The 17,487-nt window shown below is 37.3% G+C and overlaps 1 protein-coding gene across 2 annotated transcripts in view; it reads right to left on the reverse strand.

Annotated features, from left to right (window-relative positions):
* Nucleotides 1-2,486: 2,486 nt before the first annotated feature.
* Nucleotides 2,487-17,487, reverse strand: part of AMPD3 (adenosine monophosphate deaminase 3) — a 31,459-nt gene continuing 16,458 nt past the window's right edge. For both annotated transcript variants that reach the window (XM_082485543.1, XM_082485544.1), the window contains exons 6-14: nt 16,450-16,644; nt 16,078-16,209; nt 15,062-15,225; nt 13,735-13,861; nt 12,724-12,887; nt 10,540-10,660; nt 8,859-9,032; nt 7,620-7,730; nt 2,487-6,695 (exon numbers count right to left, since the gene is read on the reverse strand). In XM_082485543.1, the coding sequence (XP_082341669.1) occupies nt 6,519-6,695; nt 7,620-7,730; nt 8,859-9,032; nt 10,540-10,660; nt 12,724-12,887; nt 13,735-13,861; nt 15,062-15,225; nt 16,078-16,209; nt 16,450-16,644 (1,365 nt within the window). In that variant the 3' untranslated portion in view covers nt 2,487-6,518. The remainder of the gene's footprint in view (nt 6,696-7,619; nt 7,731-8,858; nt 9,033-10,539; nt 10,661-12,723; nt 12,888-13,734; nt 13,862-15,061; nt 15,226-16,077; nt 16,210-16,449; nt 16,645-17,487) is intronic.

Below are 17,487 nucleotides of genomic sequence, written 5' to 3' on the forward strand. Positions count from 1 at the left end.
TTCAAGGTATGCCATTATGAGCCTGATGTCTCTTAAGCTTTGAAGTCTGATATTACCAAGGTAGCTTAAATGCAGTCCTGCAAAAAAGACTCACTCTGATTCTTCTATATTTCTTTTGTTAAAACAAATAAATTGGAACATTTTGCAATGATGGGAAAAATTAAACAGACAACTGTACTTAAAAGGACAGTATTGAGGAACAGGTTTCTTTGGGGAAAGAATTTTTTTTTGTTGTTTTCTAAAGAACTGTTATTTACTTTTTCCCCAAGTTATTCCATCATGTTCCTGATAGTATTTTAAAGCTTAAGAATGCTAAGGTTTGGAGTATTCTCAGAGTTTTCCTGTTTAATAAGAATTGAAATATATAATTAATGTAACTGTTTCCTCTGTCTAGTTACTTGGTTTATCTGTTTGGATCTTTTGAAGCCAAGTGAGAAATGGGAGAGGAATTCAGTAGCAGATCAGGAAATTGAAATTGGAAAATTTGCCAGTTGACAGACACACCAGGAGGTAGGTGTACTTGAGGAATTCACAGATGTTTATATTTACTAAGTTTCAGGTTTAGACACCATATTAATGTAATGTGCATGTTTCTTTTTTTAGTGGGAATTGGTGTGTTTAACTTGTATATCTTTCCTTTGAAGAGAATTCTGTGTATAATTATAGAGGTTTTCTAATCCATACTCATTCCAGTTCTGGAAACACAAGGCAGTCAGTGAGATCTCTTGTGCTGTAGGTTTGAGCTGAAGTGTTAAATGCCATCCCTGTGTAGCTGTGTGTGCCAGATGCATTATTTTTAGAAGGAACATCTTAGTTGTGGTTCTTTGTGCTTTGTGTCCTGCTGAATCGTGGAACAGTAGCCTCCTCAGGGAACCTTAAAGATGCTTAATGTAGGTGGGAGCTGTATGTTCACCTGTCTGGCCTTAATTCTTGACACTGCATATACATAATTCTTTAATTTTGTATCCACCAAATACACATGCTCTGTAATGGAAGTAATATTGTGACTAATATCACAGTGGTGAATTAGGTTTTTTGTTTTTCTGTTGTTAAAACATTCTTGAAGATAACTTACCACAAAGTTTTATCCTCACCTGTTTTAAGTGGGTGAATGGAATTCTGCTTTCTTGTGTGTCTCAAAAATCAGTAATTTCAAAACTGAATTTTAATTGTCATTTCTTCAGATGTTTGGTTCTAAGTCCTAGAATTTATCATACAGTAACATGCTCTAAAGACTGAACATTCTTTTTCTGTTGCTATGTGTAGCACGGAACAGTGTTCTTTTCCGGTAACTGCAGTCTATGCTCACCAGATAATGTGTTTTGTGGTGAACCAGCTGTGTTCCAATGAATGCTATATCTGTTACAGATCTAACAACACATTCTGCTTTTGTATCTGAGCTGTCAAGATGTTAATTAGCAGATGATTGATGACCTATTGCTTACATCACTAACCTAACTATCGCGGTTAAAATATTAAACACTGGGCATGGGTTTTATAGGCCTGAAAAAAAAGTACCAGTTTTGTGAACTTGGATGGAACTTTACCCAGTGTGAGTCGGGTGGAATGAAGAATAGTATCCAACAGGTAATAAAATAAGCACTCTTCTCTGGCTCAAATTGCTATTTAAAAATACAAGGTGTTTTTATGAATTAGGCTTAAATTAGCTAGAAACCTGTCCTTCTGAAATTTGATTGCATGTGGAACAAGGTAGGGTTTTGATACAACAGTCTCTGCTTCCATACTAATGTGATTCCAACCCACATTAATAGACCTAACAAAAAATACTTTTTATGTGAGATGGTACCCATTAGTCATGGTGAATGAGCTACCGGTGTTGGTGTTTCACTAGTATATATACTATTTTCTATGCTGCTTAACATTTATATTTAGTGCTTTGAGAGGTATGGGAGGCAAATACTTGTTCTTCAGGTACAGATTCACCTGTACTCTTGTGCTTCATGAGTGCTGCTCGCAAACAGAAATAAAAGCTTTGTGTACAGAAAGACACACACATTTTAATCTTCATCTAAAAATCTTTATTACATTTCCTACTGAAGAAAGTAATTTGTGTTAAACTTTTTCCTCAAAAAGGAAATACATCTTGACTGTCTATGTTGATACTATTTATTTCAATTTGACAGTTGTTGGCTTCTTAGCTGTGTTCTTTTTGGCTGTTCTATGTATTACTTAAATTGTTTTAACTGTGTGTGTCAGAACTGCTTTCCTGCTCCCAAATTCAGGTATTTTGACTTTTCAGTTTAATATCAAGATGAGACTCCAGGAGCAGGTGCCATGCACTGTACCCTGATGCCCAGTTTGGGTGAGCAGGGAACCAGGGCACCAAGAGACAGCGGGGGCAGCCCTGCAATACAGTTTCACATCAGGACTTAATGCCAGGTGCTCTGGCCTTAACAAACAAATCAGAACAGTTGGTTTTCATTAACACTGAATTGCTCTAAGGCAGCTAGGCTTTTAGCTCCTTCTCCTAAATCTTATTGTCTGGCTCTGGCTCTGCTGGTTTGGCTTTTTTTTCCATTTTCATGCTGTGGTAGTCCTTAATTTTGGTATAGGCGTCTGTACTGCTAACAGTTTAATTGCATAGGTTTTTAGTTCTATTTAAATGTGGAGATTTTGAGCAGTTACAATTTTATTGAAAGATATACACGCGCAAAAACCCTAACAGTATTTGTTTATAATTTATTTATTATTGTAATGTTTAATGCTTCTACAAGAGGCAAAAGATAAACATCATTTAACCCAGGCACAGAAAGAAAAAGCAGTTTTTACAGATATCCCTCCCTCCACCCACCTTTTTCAGACTAAGATTTTAACTAGGCAAGCAGAACAGAAAGGTTTAGCCACAAGTAAAGAACAATGATATGAGAAGATAAGGTAGCTCTGGGGTGAGAAAAAAATTGTATTATCCAGTGTCAAAGCAAATGCCTTAGGTTTGCTAACGTAACATAACAGCATGGAAAAGCATCACTAGAAATTGTTCAGATAGATACGTTGTAAACATTACATAACCATAATTAACCATTTTAGGTGAAAGTATAAAATGCTCAGATTTAAGGAAGTCTTGAATAATGCTTGAACCTCAACACCAATGAAGTGATGACAAAATATGGGATATTCTCCCATTCTGAAGCAGCACCTGCCCCAGTCACCACCCACAATGATGTTCTAGTCCCTTTCTCTTTGAGTAAGACACAAGCTGTGGTGTAACTAGGTTTGATCTCAACAGTGGTAGGGGGGATCAGCAACTGCCTTGTTTTGCATTTGAGTGAGTGTGTACAACAGGAATTTGGATGTCAGTAACACTTCAACACTGGGTCTGCCCTTCATTACATACATAGCCTAAGACTACAAGGTTATTTTGAACAGCCATACATTAGAACAAAAGTGCAACTTTAAACAAAACAACAACAAAAACACAAACCAAAACCAAAACAAAGCTGAAGTTTAAGAACTGAACTTGAGAATAAATTTTGCCTAATTAAAAGATGACCAAAACAGATGTAGGAGTGGAAGCTTGAAAGGATGCTGTTTTCCCTAAATTGTAACACTTTTAGCAGCACACAGGGAAGCACAGAAAGTAGAACTTGTGGTCACAGCCACTTGTGTGTTATTGTTGTTATTGTCAAAATCCTGATTACTGTCCAGTAACTGAATATTCAAATCCAGGTGGGATTTTTTCTTTAATATGAGCTATAGACATATTAGAACCTGATGTGTTTGAGGTAAAGAAAGCTTGAAAGGTATGAAACATACATGAATTTGGTATAACATTAAGAAAACTAAAAAATCTAAGTAACAGCAAAAGCAGCACTAATAGCACTCTTCAGGTGAAACAACCCAGGTAAAACAATGTTTATCAGATGACAATACTTCCAATTTAAATTCTTCAAACCAAGCATGTTGCTTATTTAGCCTGGACGCAGATGCTTTTCTCAGGTAAATAATACTGTGTTGATAATAACTTATTAGTAAGTTGTACTAATGAAAACAAGGTGTCTGCATTTTATGCAGCTAAAATGCTGGACCCACCCTTTTCAGACTTCATCCTAAGAAAATTACACTTGCCAATTCTGATAGTACATTATATGAGCCACTAAAGTTTCTAACAGTGAGACCAATAGGCATTGCTGGCTAAGAACTTTGGACAATTTTATTACCATACAGTTGAGCAGTGTAGCATGGTTTCACACAATTTTTAGCTGCACAAGGAATACAAAATCTGGCAGTAGTTGAACACTGCAGACTTTAGGCTAGGTCACTGGAGAGCTAAAGTAAAGTCTCCCACCACCTGTCTGTAACCATATTTTGGATGAAGAACATCTGCAATCACTGCAGCTTCCTATGCATGACACTGGCTAACTGTAACGGAGACTGGATGGCCAGAACTCCTCCCATGCCTCAGTTTCCCTCGGAGCAGCCTTACTTCCAGGCTGCTGTAGGATTAATGTCTTATAGGGCTGCACAGCTATAGGAGGTGATAGGGAATTCCTTCTTCCCTTACTTCGGTGCCATTTCCCTGCAATCACCATTCTGGACAGCAGGTCCATCAAAAAAGCATCCTTGTAGGTATTGCTTTGAACTGCCACAGCCTGAGGAGAGAGTGTATGTCTTCAATGCATATATACATTTATGCCATTAATGAGTTGTTGGGTACTGGTGATGTCACCACTACTACTTCTGGCTGCATTTACAAGGGAAAGTGAGACCTGATCAGCTCTTGAAAGGAAGGGTGTAGGTGCCCAAGTCCCAGGAGAAGGGCCTGGCCTAAGAAAAACAAGTGGCACAAGATGTCTGATGTAGTAAAACATGCAGGGTTCTAGGTCTAGTGAGGCTTGATTGGCAAGTATTGATTATTTGCTTTTTATGCATTAATTTTGAATTACTGATGCCTAACCTCCCTTTGCATGTTAGATACCCAGATCTCCAACCATAGGGTCACGATCCTAGCTTAGGGGACTACGGGCCTTCAAATTAAGTAGTGTAATGTTGGAGTTAAAGGCATCAACATCCTCTGCTGCCCCTTGCCTTAAGTTTTTTTTGATGTGAAACTACATGCAGGTTCTACAACACATAGATGCTATCATGTTACTACCTTTAATCCTTTCTGAATAAGTGGTACTGTCTTAAGAAGGATGATCAAAAAGAAAAAAAATTGAAAGTGATAGATAATTCCAGTAGCTATATTTTACTAGCTACTCCATCATAATAAATAAAGAGTTTAACATAACATGATTTGAAATGACATATTTCAAGTGGGCTAGCTTCTGTATAAATAGACAGTTTGACTTCTCATTCAACTCTAATTGACTAAAATACAAACTAACACATATGTGTAAAAATATGTCAGAAGTAGGACCAGAACCTAGGTCTGGAGTTTCTACCGCTGATTCATAAGAACACTTCCTTTGTTCAAGTAAAAAATTTCTCTTTACATGCAACCAGAATTATCTGCATAAATTTCACGGAATCACAGAATTTTCAGAGTTGGAAGGGACCTCTAGAGATCATCCAGTCCAACTCCCCTGCTAAAGCAGGATTGCCAAGAGCACATTATTCAGGACTGCATCCAGGCGGGTCTTGAAAATCTCCAGAGAAGGGGACTCCACAACCTCCCTGGGCAGCCTGGTCCAGTGCTCTGTCAAAGTAATTACTCTTTCTTTGTAATTACTACAAAGTAATTACAGAGTAATTACTCTTTCCGAGTAATTTGAACCGGCATAGCCACATATTCCCATTACAAAGCAATAAAAAAGTGTTCTCAACTTTCAAGGCAAAGTTTTCATGATATTATTAGACTCTATTACAGTGTACAGTGGTGATGATTTTGACACAATGTTTTCTACTTACTAGATTAAAAAGCATTAATCTGCTGTTCTTCACAAACATCCTACATGACACCAGGAAGGAATTAATTAGTCATTAAGCAAGACTACAGGATTTTGTTTTTTCTTGTTTTCCAGTATAACTGCTGAAACATTAAGATAAAAACTGTCAGAACTCCTTCCAGAATGAAAGGGTAGCCTCAAAATTATGCACCTCATACAAACAGCTAATGAATAAAGGGTTAAACTTACAAGTGCTAAATGCCATGACTGCTACTGAGAGGAGCGGGACAAAAACAGGTGCATGGCTACTGTCAGCATCTGCAGGATCCTACAGTGCGTATCACAGATGCGCTATGAATATTCTCTGTTGTTTTCCAAACTACAATATAGTGCACAGTTAAGACAGTATGAAACAAATATTACATGATTCCGAATTGGCATTTAATATTTACAGCAATCTTACAAAGCCTAATGTTTGTAGAAACTGAAATTTTTGCAATGAGAACAATGCAATAAAAGATAACAGCAAACGCTGTTTACCTTCCATAGATACTCTATTTTTCAGTGTACTGTTCAGTTATGTCTTGGTAGCATCAAAGACAGACGATTCAATATTAATTAGCATCTTATGCTGCTTAGGAGTGAAATGTTCTGGTTTCTTTGAGTTTGCAACTACTTTGACAGAGTAGAAATCTCTTCTGTTCTCATAGCATCAGACAGGAAACTAAGTTCATTGCACAGTGTTTCATACCTGAAGGCCATCCGGATCTGTGCAACGTTTGTCTTTCGAATGTCATTTCCCTCAGGCCCTTCTTTACAGTAATTCACCCCTAAGAATTTCTGTTTTTCCTGTGAATGGGATTAAACGTAAGAAGGAAGAAGTCAGTTCAACTGCTTTGATTTATTGTATAACTAAGGATTTGTTAGTTGAATGACTCCAGTGCAAGTGAAAAGAGCAGCTTCAAACAGCTGGCCAGCTGAGTCATAAACAGATTTGTAGATTTTAAGGCCAAAGTTTATATTTATAATAAATGTACTCAGCAGTGCACTCAGTCTGGCTTGCTAAAACCCTTTGTGCTAGTATTCGGTCTTCTGCATCTTTCATGTGAGAGGTCAAGAAGAGGTGTAGGTTTCTTTTGTTAGTTAATGTTGCACAAGAGGAAAATTAGTAGTTGTCACTAGAGAATACTGGAAGGAGCAATGAAATATACTTGTAAAGCCCCCTTGTATACCAGCTCCTTGAGAGGAACATTTGAAAATGACACTGAAGAGACGATGCTCTAAAATAAATCCTAGAGAAAGCCATGGATGTATAGAATTTTAAAGCCAAAAGTGAATTTAATCTAATCTGACTGCCTATCCAAACCAGCATATTTTCTGTAGTACTCCCTTCTAAGCAAAAACATGACTTGCTTATGATAGGCGGTTTGTTTTTACTCAATGCAAGACATGATGTATAAAATTCCTGGCAAAGGGATATCACCCAAATAATTAAAAGTTTGGGACTGGAGGCAGAACTGAGTATAAACAGGCACCTGGTCTCTGCATGTTTTGGGAATGCCAAAACAAAGCTAATGAAGAAAAATGTAACATTAATACTGTTATTAATATAAGACTGCATAGCAGGTAGTTTGTGAATATTTCTGGAAAAGAGGATAGGGATGTGCACAAATACATCACACAAGCTACTTACTATTCAATTTTTAGACTATTGACTTCGCAGTTCCTACATGCCCTAATATTCACAAAAGAGATTTTTTCAGCCGTCATTACCTTATCTGACAATCCACTCTGTAGTACGCTGTTTCTTGCTATTTCACATAAATCACAGGTACTTAGTTTCCACACCTGGGCTGCAATAGCATATTCTTCCATGAGAGCTTCCTGTGTCACCAAAATATGTTTAATAATAAATTATATGTAAATAAGATGTAAATGGCAATATGTACTCATTACTAATTAAGGCTCTTACACATGCTCTTTAGATAGCTGTGAAAAATTAGAGGTTTAAGACTTTAACATCACAATTACTAACGAACAGAATTGTTTATTTCAAATTTCCCAAGGGCAACTGTTAAATAACTAATAGGCACCGGGTATCCAGTTATCTTAGTCTAAGAAATCGCAGCCTGCAGTCCAGATCCTTAGAGGCATTTATTAGGCAATTTCAAATGAGATCTCCGGGTATATAAACACCTTGGAGGATCTAGTAATAAATTTTTAATGATTATGTACATGGACAGATAGCAGGGCAATTTCTCATTTCTGACCTTCCGCACATGGAGGTTGGGTCTGACTCTAGTGGGCTGTCACAGCTGAGGAGCTTCACACTATGTGTAACTCAGCTGGTGCTGCATTACAGCTGTGCAGAAAGCCCCCACAAAAGCTCTGTCTTTTCTAGCAAAGCCATGTCATGGGCCAGAAGCAAGCCCGGGTGAAGCCCACCAGAGCTCAGCTTGTCTTCAGAACACAGACAATTGAGCAATGGACAGGCCACTCTAGGGCACAGCATGACTCAAGTCAGTGCCAACTGCAAAACTGGGGCATGAAAACCAGTGACCAGTCATTTCTGTCCTGCCAGGCCACCCGAGGGCAAGAATCAGTTTCAGTTCACTGAGCAAACAGCTCATACGTCATCTCAGAGATTGCACATTGTGTTTTTTAATGTACTTCCCCAGATTTATTAGTAAGGAAACTGGACTTTCCTGGCACTCTAGAGGATTGTTTATGAAGGCTCAAACCTCCCTTCAGCCTCATCCTTCATTCTATACTTCAACAGCCAACACTAGAGAGGCAAGAGTACAAAAGAAACATAATTAGGAAATCAGACATTTCCCTCTGAAACCTAACAGTGAGTAGTAGACTGAGAATGAAGAAGAATAATGAATGAAGTGACTGAAAGACATGAAACTCTATTATCCTAAGCAATGATATAAAATAGCTTTCAGGTCATTCTGCACCTATGTGGTACTGTTGCCAAATTTAAAGACAAGTGCTTTTTGCAATTCTTACCTTTGTATAATGAAACTGCATAGGGTCATCTGTGGAGAGTGAGACATGAAGTCCCTTATGTAGAAATTCGCGGAGTGGATTTTTTGAGTACTCCAGGAATAGGCTGTTGTTACTAAGTGGAGACATAGCAATGGGTATTTGTGCAAGATAATACAGATACTGGAGGACAGGACTCTGCAAAACAAAACACGGTCGGCATTTAATGGTACTATGGGATAATGAAAAAAACAAGGATTTCCCTTGGATAAAATGGAAACAGCATTACAGAGGGAGGACTAAGACCAAAAAAAATTTGGGTTGAGACTAAACTCTGACTTCTTTAGAAAATATTTAAAAGTCTGAATTTTAAATGTTGCTGATCTTTATAAAAATAATTTATATCCTTCAACACATATGTCAACTTATTTTAAAAATATGGTAAATACTACTGTAGATTAGTAAATACATACGACTGTTAAGGGCACTGCATTTGATACTAACTGCATACCTTCCCCCAAAACCTGAAAGTCACAGATAACAGATGTGCAAGAACTGCTAAGCAATTTTTTATTTTCAAAAGTGCAGTCCAATAGGTACATTTTAGGACCAGAAGAAGTTTTAATTCGTAAGACATCATCTGTTGCTATTGCACATAATATAAATAATCTGTGGTCACCCCATCTTTATTACTATTTTTGGCTTAACCAACCTGTGAACAAGTGCCATTAATAATAATTATAATAAATAATAAATTATAATAATAAATAATAATATCATCATCATCCTCCTATGCTATTCCAGCTTATCCTACCAGGCTAAGCAGGAGAGAGTGAAAAGAATACTTTGGTCACATACAACCTTAGTACTACTCTGTGCCTAATTTTAGGAATTACTGATTCTGAGCATAACATCAGACATGATTTTAGGCAAAATTTTTCTCTGTTCTTGGATATGTTGAAAAATACAGAGAGAATTTTCCAGTATTAACCAGAAAATCCAACTTATAAGAGAAGTCTTTCCAAAATACTTCAATAAACTCAGGTCAAGTCTGCCACCCACTGACCAATTATTTTAATTACAAAACAGTGGCCTGGGGATGAGTTGTGCAAGTTTTATTAACTGATACGCCAGGAATGATAACATTTGTCCTGTCATAACAATCAAGTTGTATATAAAATATTGCTGTGTTACATGGATTTGTTAAATTTCTTGATCAAGTGATCCCAGTTACTGTAGACAGAAGTAAACTTCTGAATGAACCTTGAAGTACAGGGTTCTGGCCAGGGGAAATGACCTTTGTCCCTGTACAGAAGAAACTACGCTTTCCTTAAATTCTTCAGGGACCTAAACCAGGGAGTAGGAAAAAACTGCTTAGGCTTGTTACATGTAATTTTATCTCTCCTTGGAGTAACCAAAAACAGGTGCCGCCGAGTCCTTGGCACATCTGAACAGTTGATCTTCCCTATAAAGACACAGCTTTAAAGTATTCACTTAGGAAAAGCTGTATTTTTGTAGCTTAAATAAAAAATAGGAAGTTCAGCTGAGCTTATTTATTTCTGAACAAAGTGAAGAATTACTTGTGCCTTACTACAAAAATGAATTTGGGGCTGCCCAGATAAAGTCACTTTGGCGACTGCTGTTTGAACCAGTGATTGATGGCTAAGCAGATAGTGACTAGTTTAGGTGAGCAACCAAGCGATACCTTCTTCAAGAGCAGTCCGTGAGAGATGTTGTCTGCTGTCAGAAAGGCAGATACAAGGTGCGTGATAGACCCAGCTTCTCCACAGTGAGGTCGGAACAGAAAAGTACACATGCCTCTTTCCCTGAGGAGATTAAAAGCAAGTTCCACTAACAAAAACCACACTATTCTTCATCTGTTTTGTATACAATTATCATTAATATGGGAATTAGGAAATAAAAAAGTTATACATTCTCATACAGTTTGATGTGACATCTAATCAGGCCTACCTGTGGGCTGCGGTTAAAAGGGGCAGGTCCCTCTACGCAAGCCCCTTCCACTACCTGGCATATTTGTGTCTTCCTTCTTCTTTCCTTCCCTAGTTACATCTCATTTAGGAATTATTTAGCTACTGGGTGAACAGTTATTTCACTGATTTCATTTGAGGAAACCGGCAGGTGGAAAGCTCAGTGAACTGATGCAACCTGTGGCTGCGAAATTCCTAGATTCAAAGCAAGGGAAGAAGTGGAAGCACATTGCCAAGAGTTAGTTAGCACTACCTAGTGGGATGACAACCTGCCATCTCACCAGGTTAAGTGCAGCATAAAACCACACCCTCAGTAGCACAGAGATGATCTAAGAGTGTTAGTTATTACACTAGATTTCACACTGTCATTTCTAGAATTATTTTATCATCTATATTAAAAATGATGCTGGGGTTTAGGTTATAATGGAGCCTGTTCTTCAGTGCAGACAAATGTCCCCTAAGTATCTGGAGATGCTCAAAACAAAGAATTTCAACAAGGAGTGCTAGCATGTAAGGCAGTTCTAGGATGGATGCTTAGTAATGTTTCTTCTGAAAATAGATGTGAGGATGTAATCCATCCTTGCTGAGTTCACTAATACTACCAAGAGTATAAAAAAGTCTTGTGGTGCCTCAAATACTCAGTATGTTTAACAGGGTGAACAGTCTTACTGACTCATTGATGAGTTGTGCCATTATCTCACCTAGCTGTAAGAATATTTAATGATTATCTAGGGAGATTTTCAAACAGTAGTTAAAATGATCTTGAGGTAAAAAAAAAAAAAGCATAAATTCTGACAGAATTTCAGTCTTTGGAAAAGAAAAAAAATGTAGATTACAAAGAATGTAAAGGAAGTCAGGAGAAAGGGATGACTTAGATATCTGCTGTACTGTGTCCTTTCCATTATAGAACTAAAAGTAACAAGTAGGCCTGTTTTTTGCAGGTACAAGGTAATCTAAGCTGAATGTTTTTATTTTGAGTTTTGGTTATATAGGGCGGTAGAGAAAGAAACGCTTGAGGTAGCAGTGGGAGAGAAAAATTAACATTTTGAATGTTAATTTGGATAAGACCTGTTAAAATGACAAATCTGTGTACCTCCTATAAGAAAATCCCAACACGTTTTATAAGTAATAACGAACCAAATCCTTGCAAAGTAAGTCATGACACCATAATACCAATGGATGACCTCACTGTGCCTCAATTTGAGTCAGTTGTACAGATCACTTAGTGAGTCAGCCATGAAGTCAGGAACATAACCTCACATTGAATTTCAGGCTTTACTGAGCCTGATACCAAAATCTGCTTTTACAGTCAGGATATTACATTCAGTATCATAACTCCCTGCATTACTTGCCAGCCATCGGTCTCAAAATCAGTAAAACTGAATGAGTCAGCAAGCATGTTAAGTTAGTAAGTTAGCTAGATATGCAGTTCATAATTATGTCCTCCTTTGTCTATCTTTGATAACAGCAGCAGCCCTTAAACCAATATTTCACCACGTAACTTTATATCTCTTAAATTACCAGGAGACAGCAAGCTACCAAGTGGTATATTATATTTGGAAATCCACTGTGAATCCAAGCAAAGGTCAACAAGTCAATTTTGTGGGGTTTCTTCTTTTGTTTGATATATTCAGGTTTAAGGAATTCACAGAACAAAAATACACACAAATGTCAAAGAAAGATACTAGCCTGATGCCTTTACAATTTCTGAATATTTCATTTTAATTCATTTTGCAGTTAGTGCTTTCAGAATATCTCACGTAGTCCTCTTGGACTCTTTAAAATAATTCAAGATAACCTTTGCTTCAAAAGATACATGATCTAGACTCTAACTTAGATTGAGACCAAGATTATTGATTTTTCTTTCTGGAAGCTTGTAAAAGAGAAAAATGACTACTTACTTCCTAAGGTTGTTTAGCAACATGATGTTCACATACATATAGTACAAATAATAGCTATATGGGGGATTCTTCTCACTGGTCCAGAGGTCAGGGTTAAGGCTCTTGTCAGAGAACATATGTCCACTATGTTTGGATTCATCATCAACACTGTCAAAGCCAGTCACCTGTTGGGAGAAGAGAGTCACAGAAATCAGTGTTTTCAAGAAGCAAACTTCAACATTACTTACTCTTGCTTCAGGACTTGCTTTTACAAAGCATCTAGTCTTTAATTTCCCTCCTTACGCTAGTAGTCCTGCTGCTCTGCTCTCCTACCATAGCATGCAGACAGCAGGAATAATGTGTTTTCTCAGAGGAAGTTTCACCCATTTTTTTATTCTGAGACAAATAGGAGGCCCAAGTGCTCAAAAGTCTTCAGACTGCTGGGGGGGGCAGATGGGGCATAAGCCTGTTAAGACTCCCTCAGATCCAGATCATAATCCTTGAAACTCATCTGCTTTGTTATTTGAAAAGCAGCTGAAGGCCAGAGGCTCCCAGGAATCCTCAGAGTTCTGGTTTGGGGCATACTCAGAAATATCTCTTTTAATCATGTCCCACCAGCTACATCCCCACCTCTCTCCTGAGTCCCATCATGATCTACACAATGTTTCCTTTCAGTTGCCTCCTTTTTGGAGGCCAGTCCCAGGGGCAATCTTAAAGTACACTTCCTGGATTATGATGTTCCCTCTGCACGAGAGCACGTCAACATTTTTTGGTCATTCTTTATAGAGAGGATTACTGAGAGGACAAATAAATAGCTGTTGAGCTGCTTCAGAGGAAATAAATGGCAACTATTTGACAACAGGACCTTACCCAGGCTTTTATTAAATTGTGTGTCAGGGCTTTCAAACAATAATACAAGTAATATATGGAGAGGGAAGCTTTTTTAATGTCTGCAAACAGCTGTAGACAAACAAAATTTATGAGTAGGAGACGATCCATTTCATGTGAGACAGAAAATCCAAACATACTTACATATTTGAGGAAAAGGTGCAATTCTTTGTGGTCTTTGGGATTGATTGTTGCTTCAAACAAAGGTACAAAAATGTTCTCCAACATCTTCCCAAAACTAGGCAGAATATTTTTTGACCTAAATATGTCACTGAAGGGGAAAAAATATACAAAGTTGTGACCATTCCTAAATCAGCTTATATTTTTCCTCACTTTCCTATTTTCTGTTATTTGTGCATATTCTACAGCTTCAGTTCTACCAGGATTCGGAAATTCAAAGCTTATGTCAGGGCAGGGATCATCTCTGTGCTGTTTCCTGCACTGCCCAGCACTTTGCTTCATCCAGGTTCTGCTGAAGCTCCCAAGTGCTCCAAAATTATAGACAATATATGCAGGGATAGATGCTGTCTCAAGAACAGCAACCCTTTCCCTTACAGCAATCCAAGTACTAATAGGGGAGATAAGGAATTACCTCTTGTGAAAGATTCTGTTTTCCAAAGTTATAACCACTCCAAATGAAAGAATGTTCTGCTTTAGTGAGTCTCTCAGAAAAGAGGGATAGTACTGCAGTGTGTCATTAAATGCATGACTTAATGAAAGTGTTGATTCCACTATGTACACAAGAAATTGCTGTGTAAGAAATTAAAGGAGAGGAACTTCCTCCCTAATGAGAAACACACTCTGGGGGATATATGTGACCATGACAGCCCCTTCTCTACTCATACTGCAACTGTGCAATTTCAAAACATGAAGCTCAGCTATTAAGGGTGAAAAAATTATCATGGGAGACTGTATTACAATATACAGTCTTAGAAACAAAGAACCATTTAATAAAGTCCCAAAGGATGCTTAAAATCTAAGAAAAACTGTTACTTGATACTGATTTAAGCTTGCAAATCAGCAATCTGGGTTTCCTTTCCAAGTTCACTGCCATTTAGTCACTAATCTTGAGGAAGTTTGACGATAACAGTTTTACAGAGCATTTTCTACTCCTTTATATGGAATTCAAGAGTCGATTTATTTTCATTACTAAATTATATTTTAAATTGCCTTTGACTGCAGCTTAATTTTACCCAGTTGTCATTTTTGGGTTTAGTATCTTCAGACTTACAAATAATACACAGTAGTTTTGAGTAACCTCATAAAGAGTAGATCAAACCCCACCTCCTGTCTTCCACCCCCAGACTGTCAGGGAAACTGCAGCAATGGCCAAGAATAAATTTCCCAGGCTGCTGCTTATAAAGAGAACTACAGGACAGCTCATAAACCATCTAAAAAATATCAGAAATTAAAACAAATGATTGCTATGGTTTCAAACCATTAAAATTACCAAGAGTTCCTGAATACTTACTAGATTCTGGGAACCTGAATTATCCAGCGCATATTAGGGGAATAAACTTTATGCTTAATGAACCATTTTGCCAAGTTCAGCCATTCATCTGGAGACCGTCCATAAATGGATAAGCGGGGTTCTGTGTACTGGTACTTACTTTCTTCTAGTTCACGGGCTACTTCCTATTAAGTAATAAATATATTTGCATTAATAAGGACACTGAAGATTGTTTACAGCTAGTAGTATATTTATTATTGTATTTTCCTCAGACCAGACACCCTTTAAAGATAAAGGGAATCTCTTGTCTATTAATCCACTATTTTATTTTAGACATCCACATATTCTACTAGCAAGCCATCTCAGGTATCATTTGAGTATAACCAACTGTAACACCTAGATTTAGAGGACAATATTCTTGTGCAGTTATTACTAACACCTTCATAAGACATATGTTTAAAATTGGTAAATCAGAATTATACAATTTAAACTGTAGTAAATGACTAGATAAAACATGCAGACCAATGGAGAAGCTGACCCAGAATCAGTGGTAGTAAGCAATTTTAAGGCTATTAATTTTAGACAAGCACTTCTCTACATCTAAGAAGACCTGACATCTAGATCATGAAAACTACTAATTCTTTTGTTGTGAGAAATTAATTTGAAGCCTGTGCATGCACGTGCAAAGATAGATTTATACAGAGGCGCTTCCCTAGCAGCCACCACTAACCAACTACATCCTAACAAAATATTAAGCCAGTGAACTGACACATGGCTGCTCTCCATTAGTTTGAAACTGCACACAACTCTACTTTGAATTCATACACAGGTTATGCGTATGAGTTTCTAACTCATAAAATTATTTAGAAAGCAGCAGTGGCTGACTTAGCAGAGGTCTTTCTCTGATGAATTGCTAGAGCAAGCCCAATACTGGGAATCACTTAACCATAGCGTTAGCTCTAGATATAATTATGGCATTACAAATCTTCTACAAACCTTCATTACTCTACAGCTGGAAAAGCTTGAAACTTATTTACCTTGACCATACGAGCAAAATATTCACCACCAATGTAGTTCTCAGTTTTCAAATACAAGTCCCTCAGCTCACTGGCACCAACTGGATTGTACTTGGAATTGAATTTGTCAAATCGATGAAACGTTTGACGACCCTGGAGAAGGAAAAAACCCAAATAACCATGGTTTTAAGTACATACCATAGTTTATAAAATAAATTGCCTCACAATAAAAGGCACAGAAAAGAAAAAGCCTATGCTAACTTCCTTCAAACATGCAAAGTAATACACGAGTTCAAACTCCAATTTAATAAGTTATCATGCAAAACTGCAGAAATCAGAATTTCACACTTAGGAAACTTAGCTTTTTCTCGTTTCTCATTTTAATAGACTTACTGCATGGACATCTAAAGAGTCTACAGTGAGGTCATAAGGGTCCATGTGAAGGCTTTCAAAGACTTGCTTTAAAGTCATCTTCTTGCCTTTTTTCTCTGCAACAATCCTGTCGGGCTCCGTTTGATATGTGTGCTTAATAAACCTCAGTAAGTGTTTCTGGTTCATGCAAGCAGCAGCATGGATATGAGTATCAACCTGAAATCAAAAGGTTATTCGTGCTCATCATCCATATAGATATACATAAATTAGCAAAGTATCTATATTAGTGACAACAATGACTAAAGCCTCCTAAAATATTCCTTAAGTATCAGATGGATTAGTGCCTAAGTAAGTCGAAATGTTTCAGAACCCTGAGATTTTGCTTTTGGAGGAATTATTCAATAAGCAGAACTACAAATAAAATAGCTATCAATTAATACTTTCCTATTTAAATAAGAACCTTTTCAACAAGTTAAGATACATAAGTGCAAATCACAGGACCTGGGTTCAGATTAAATTTGCTACTTCCTTAAAGGACACTCTAACCGTTTAGTATCCTTATATTTCATCCAGGAATCGATGATGCGTTGCTAGTTATAGACTGTAGTTAGAACCATCCTCTCTGATTGAAAGGGCCTGGAATTCTCAGCCATTTCCAAAAGCATAATTCATTTTTGTATTTCAACCACATGGAACATCTTTGGTCACTAGAACTGCAAAACATACATCTGAGAGATTTCATTACTACTTTTTCCAAATTTAACTATAATACAGCAACTCATAATGCTGACAGATTTTTCAGTTTCTTCAGATCTCTTTACACGTTAAGGGAAGTGCAAGCTTCACAGAAGGGCTGAGAGTACTCCTTCAGTTTTTTGCTGAAGTCCCATTTAAAAAAAAAAATTGACAAGAACCAGATGGTTGCCACAGGTATGCTTTCCTTTTGCTCAGAAGCTTGCACTGCTATTTGAGCAGCCTGTATTAGAACACAATCCAAAGAAACAACTGATGAGATTTGGGGGTTGGTTTGTAGATTCAGGTTTTCCCTTCAGTATGTGT

The sequence above is a fragment of the Vanellus vanellus genome (assembly GCF_965231255.1).
Source record: "Vanellus vanellus genome assembly, chromosome: 6".
Classification (NCBI taxonomy): Eukaryota; Metazoa; Chordata; class Aves; order Charadriiformes; family Charadriidae; genus Vanellus; species Vanellus vanellus.